The sequence below is a fragment of the Hibiscus syriacus genome, unplaced genomic scaffold (assembly GCF_006381635.1).
Source record: "Hibiscus syriacus cultivar Baekdansim isolate YM2019G1 unplaced genomic scaffold, ASM638163v2 tig00002840_pilon, whole genome shotgun sequence".
Taxonomy (NCBI): Eukaryota; Viridiplantae; Streptophyta; class Magnoliopsida; order Malvales; family Malvaceae; genus Hibiscus; species Hibiscus syriacus.
In genome coordinates this window covers 10,564,107-10,570,106 of record NW_024061947.1, presented here as the reverse complement: position 1 = coordinate 10,570,106, position 6,000 = coordinate 10,564,107, and the positions used below count along the sequence as shown (strand labels likewise).

The window sequence follows — 6,000 nt, the reverse complement described above, 5'->3', positions numbered from 1 at the left end:
TTCCATAATAATCATTAGTAATCATAACATCAATATGCTTTACTGAATAAGAACGAAGGGAAACCAAAAGACTAATTTTTCCAGCTAATAGAAAGACCACCTCTACTACCCAAAGAACTTATATCAATACGACATTCAAAACCACACTTTTTTCTGACTCTTTCCATCCTCGATTTGTGCAACTTTGTTTCGATGAGGAAAAGAATCGCAGGGTCGATGTCTCTCAGTGAATATAGCAGATGGCGAGCATTCCGGGATGACCTCAGCCCCCGGATGTTCCAACTTAAAATTTTTATTGCGTCCGGCCGGCTGAGCGAGGCTTGCCGATAAAACATTGTTTGCACCAGTCAAATCTTCAGTTACAGAAACTTCTGGTGGTTGGTTATAGATCCGTGGTCGTTTCAGGTCCACCGTTTGTTCAATGGGGTTGTCTTCCTCTGCATTATTCATTTCCACATCAGCTCCTTAATTGAGGGTAAGCATATTTTTGGGAACTTCAATTAACATGCCATGATTAATATTGGTTGAATATAATTGATTGATAGGCGCCTTTGATTTAGCCACTGCAGAAGAACTTTTGTCTCCACTAATTTGCTTATTTCTTTCCTGTATATCATTAAGATTCGATACTTTTCTTCTTTGATCAGCAGAATTATCGGGGCTGGAATTACTTTGATTAGGCTTGATTTCTCCAAGTCTGGTCGGAAAAATTGACCCACCATGTTGACCTCCTTCCTCTTCACGTAGCCATCTGCCGTACGGAGGTGCTGATCTCCTTTGTGGAGCACGTAGCGATGCATCCCATTCCATGGCGATTTCTTGATTTTCGCTATATAACCGAACTGGACAAAAGCTTTCACCATGGCCCAGTCTTCCACATATGAAACAAAATAGAGTCAAATTTTCATATTCGAACCTGACATAATTATGGCTTCCGTTTGCTAGTAACATCTTTCTACGTTTTAATAGGATTCTTGAATCGATTCTAACTCTGACTTTCATTATTCTTTTGTAGCCAAGAGATATCGCCAATGAATCATATTCTAAGAACGTACCAAGTCGTGCCACTCTCTTAGACATAAAACCAAGTGGAATGTCGTGTATTAGAAGTAGAACCCAATAATCCACATTGACCAATGGAACAGTCATAGGGTCATCAGCTTCTTGTAGTCCATGTAAAATAAGCAAATGAGAATTGAAAGACCAAGGTCCACCCTTCTCTATCTGATTTGCGTCAACCGCATGGTATAATCGAAATAGAAATCCTCATGCCAAACATTTGCAAGAGTAGCCCTCATAGATTGGAAGTTGATGATGCTAGAGGTAAGGAAAGAACCAACAAAACAATGAATGATTCTGTCGAATCTTCCGGAGTAAGGATCAGTTGTAAAGCATCATAGTCTTCATTTTCGATTGAATGACCTACCAGACTTTCTTCCATGCCTGCCATGAAGGAAGACTAAGAAGAAGCTAAGTAAAGAAGCAAAGCGAAAAACGTGCCACTAAGAGGAGGAAAAACGTGCCACTAAGAGAAGAGGAAAAACGTTGAATTTGATCTTCGTAACAATTACACATTAGATTTTTATAGTCTTAAATCTAAATCAATTGTTCAATAAATCATATATTAGTGATTATACCAAAAAAAATATTTGTCTTAATCACTAAAGCCATTCAATATGTCTATTTAAAAAATATTAGCCAACTATACCGCGACATGTGAGTTTTACTTTCCTTCATTATTGATATCGATACTTTCCTCGTTTGCTTTTAAATTTTATTTGATATAATTTTATTCGTAATAAATTTTAAATCTAATCTTAATCTTATCTATGGAGGAAAAGAAGGGAGGCTTCAGAGAAAAAAATATAGTGCTTCTATTAGGTCTAAAACTAATAATCTAAGAAAATATGAGTAGATAAATATGATCAACTTGACCAACCAGCTAAACATAATTCCTAAATTAATTTACTTATTTTTTTATATATCTTTTTTTTTAGTAATAAAGAAAATACAATGGAGTGTAGGCTTCTCCTTCAACGTTTATTTGCATAGCAATGGGGCCACCAGAACTCTTTGATGTTTGTTCCGATAATAATATGTCGCATACCCATATTCCAAGCCATGGATAATCCCTCATAGATGCCCCAAAGTTATATTTTCCTATTTAAAGTTATATTTTCTTTCAATTTTTTTGACAATCCATTTACTTCCTTTTTTTTTTTTGAACAAGCAAGCAATGATCTTCTTGACAACCCAAGATTTTGGGTTAAGTGACTATATTATTCATAAAGTTATGCAATCCTCACTGGTTCACACTCTCTTGAATCCTATTAAATAGTTATGATACGGGAATAGTACATGTAAAATAATCCCCTTTAATTAAGAAATTGAAGTTATTTTTAAGATGATTCTTCTATGTTCAACGAGCGGCAATGAATATCACTAATGATGAACACCGATAAATTAATTTATAAAACGTTAAAATTCTAAAGGACTCAACGTATAATTATAAATTAGTTGAAAATTCAAAGGTAAATTATAAACGAGCGGCGATGAGCACCACTAATGATGAACACCACTTGTAGTTCATAATCAACGGAAAAGCTATGTGACAGTTAAAATATTTGGTATAATTACAAATTTAATCGTTGTTACTTATATATTCTATTAATTTGGTCCTAATTTTAATAAATTAAAATAAATGTATAGAACTAATATTTTGATATAACAAATAAGGGAAAAATGTTTTTGGACCAAATTGAATTTGTTCAAATATTTGAAAAATAATTCAAAGTTTATAAGTTTTTAAAAGGCAAAACAAACAATTTTGGGTCTGGTTTCGAAATTCATTTAAGAGGTTTCAAAACCCCTATGGCAGAATACAAAACTTGCAAAAGGTTTCGAAACCCCCTTGCCCAATGGTCAAAATTTTAAATGAAGGTTTCAAAACCCCTTAAAGGTTTCAAAACCCCTGCGCAAAATTACAGATTTTTTAGCTCTCAACGGCTCCAAATCATCTCCAATGGCTAGAAACAACTAATAACTATTCCAACATGTAAAAACAAGTTGAGGACTCTTGAAGAAGGAGACCAACACCTATCCAAGCATTCATACACAAGAGAAGTTTTTCATTCTATATTTTATTTCTCTTGTAAATATTTGTGCTTTTGTGAGCTTTAATTTGTAAACACTTTCTTTTAGAGGTTTCTTGTTTACAATTCTTTTCCTCTGTAAATGAATTTTGGTTTTAGCCAAGCCTTTGAAAAGCTAGGAGTTTGTAAACGTTATCTCTTTATCCTTGAAAAAGAAAGAACAAATTAGTGATTTGTTGGAAACTTTTAAGTGAGGAGCTTAGGTAGTGGATGTAGACTTCTCTGAGGAGTTGAACCACTATAAATCATTGTACAAATATTCCTATCTTTATACTCCTTACTCCCTAAATTTCAAAAAGCCAATTCACCCTCCTTGGCATATTTCGGTTAATCGATCGAGCTTCATAAATTTTAACAATTGGTATCAGAGCTTGACTCATTAGAAGGTCTAACAATTTTGAGATGATCCTTGAAGAAGCTCTATCAATTTTTGACACAACTAAGAAGATGACTTCCACATCCAACTCATTCAATATGAAATACTCTCAACCGATCGGCAAGCCTCCATACTTCAATTGAGGTAACTATCATCATTGGAAGAAATTATTGAAGCTATTCATTCAATCCAATGATCTTGATGCATGAGAGACGATCGAGAATGGTTACTCTTTTCCAAAGAAGAAGACGGAGGAGTGGATTGACCAAGAACAGAAGTAAGCTTAACAAAATGCCAAGGCCATGCACATGTTGTTTTGTGCATTTGGTCTCAATGTATACGAAGGATTTTCTTTTTGTTCAAATTCCAATGAGCTTTGGAATAAGCTCGAAGATATCCATGGAAATAAGAAAGAATAATCAACAAATGTGGTATGCTTAATGGCTCTTGAAGAGCCCAAAATATCTTCTAATTTTAGTGAATCTAATTCATATTCTTTTAATGAGTTACAAGATGCAAACGATGAATTATTTTGGAGTTTGAGATCATGAACTCTAAATACAATAAATTGATTTCTAAATTTAAAATTAAAAATGATTTTCTTTTGAAAGCTAAAATGGATTTTGAAAACTAAAATGAAATTTTGAAAAAAGATTTAGAGCTTTCAAAATAAAAAATTGGAAATTTAAAAAAATAAAGTTTTGATTTAAAAGTTAAGATTGAATGCTTAACTAAAAAAATAATTTTAAATAATTCATCTAGTTTAATAATGGCAAAATGCTCACATTGCCATTATTATGGTCATTTGGATCATACTTGTCCTTTAAAGAAAGGAAAAAGTTTAAAATTAAACAAGTATGGATTCCAAAAGGAACTAGAGACATTTGCACTAACACTCAAGGATCCAAAGCAATTTGGATACCAAAATCCAAATAAATGTCTCTTGTAGATGTGTAGGAGCAATGGTGACAAAAATGAAGATATTCAAATACTCTAGCCACACTTGGTATGGAATGAATAACCTCTAAGCTTATTTTAATTTTGCATAATTGGTTGTCTATTTTGTTTTATACATGCATGAGTATTGAGTATGAATGATTACATGTTATTTATTATCTCATGTATGTTGAAAATGTGTAATGATTAACATATTTAAAAGTTATTTTTTTTTCAATTTTAATTCATCATAATATTTTTGGTCAAGTTATATTTCTATGTTTTAAATGGTTCTTTCAAAATATCTTAACCTTTAAAGTGTGCCTTTATTGAAAACTATTTATAAAACAAGTAATATCCTTAATTTATTGAACAACTTTAACATTTGGAATCACCTTAAGTATATGATACCAAATCTGATAATTTTTTTTAAAATATTTTTTATTGGTGTCATTTTGGATGTTTATGCATGTGATTTATTACAAATGATATCTCTAACAATTGATATCAATTTTTCAAATGCATAACATTTTTTTATATAACCTCTAACCTTAAATGTTTGAATTATTTTTGATATAACAAAAAGGGGGAGAAGTATGGGTTGAAAAATTCAACTTCAAAAATGAAAATAGGGAGCTTCAAAAACTATTTTTCAAAGGTTTTGTTATATCAAAAAGGGGGGAGATTGTAGAACTAATATTTTGATATAACAAATAAGGGAAAAAATTTATGGACCAAATTGAATTGTTCAAACATTGCAAAATAATTCAAATTTGTTAAGTTTTTAAAAGGTAAAACAGACAATTTTGGGTTTGGTTTCGAAACCCCTTCAAGAGGTTTCAAAACCCCTATGGAAAAATGCAAAACTTGTGAAAGGTTTTGAAACCCCCTTGCCTAATGATCAAAATTTTAAATGAAGGTTTCGAAACCCTTACGCAAAATTGCAGATTTTTCAGCTCCCAATGGCTTTAAATCATCCCTAACCGCTAGAAACAGCTAGTAACTCATTCCAACTTATAAAAACAAGTTGAGGACACTTGAATAAGGTGACCAGCACCTATCCAAGCATTCATACACAAGAGAAAAAAATTTCATTCTTTATTTTCTTTATCTTGTAAATATGTGTTTTTGTGAGCTTTAATTTGTAAACACCTTCTTTTTTAGAGATTTCATTGTTTACAATTTTTTCCTTCGTAAAGGGGTTTTGGTCCTAGCTAAACCATTGAAAAGCTAGGGAGTTTGTAAAGTTTATCTCTTTATCCTTAAAAAAGAAAGAACAAATTAGTTAATTTGTTGGAAAATCCTAAGTGATGAGCTTAGGTATTGAATGTAGACTTCTTTGAGGATGTTGAACCACTATAAATTATTGTGCAAAATTTCTTATCTTTATACTCCTTACTTCCTAAATTTCAAAAAGCCAATTCACCACTTTTAGCATATTTTAGTTGATCGATCGAGCTTCATAAATTCTAACAAAATGTAACCTTCAAATATGCCAAGGTAGTTATTTGGAGAGGAATCCAATTTAATGCCAGC

General features: G+C 31.9%; 1 protein-coding gene across 1 annotated transcript; it reads right to left on the bottom strand.

Moving 5' to 3' along the window:
• Positions 1–465: 465 nt before the first annotated feature.
• On the bottom strand, positions 466–1,441 carry LOC120152864. Its single transcript, XM_039164976.1, has 2 exons — positions 1,337–1,441; positions 466–1,224 (listed from the first exon to the last, which is right to left on the bottom strand). The coding sequence occupies exons 1-2, from the start codon at positions 1,439–1,441 to the stop codon at positions 466–468; spliced, it is 864 nt and encodes a 287-aa protein (XP_039020907.1).
• Between the last annotated feature and the right edge of the window lie 4,559 nt (positions 1,442–6,000).

Bases quoted from the DNA above. Each gene is read 5' to 3' on its own strand.
- LOC120152864 (XM_039164976.1), bottom strand. From the start codon at position 1,441: ATGGAAGAAAGTCTGGTAGGTCATTCAATCGAAAATGAAGACTATGAT. The intron at 1,225-1,336 runs GTTCTTTCCTTA...GACGCAAATCAG, and splicing joins AATCATTCATTGTTTTGTTG to ATAGAGAAGGGTGGACCTTG.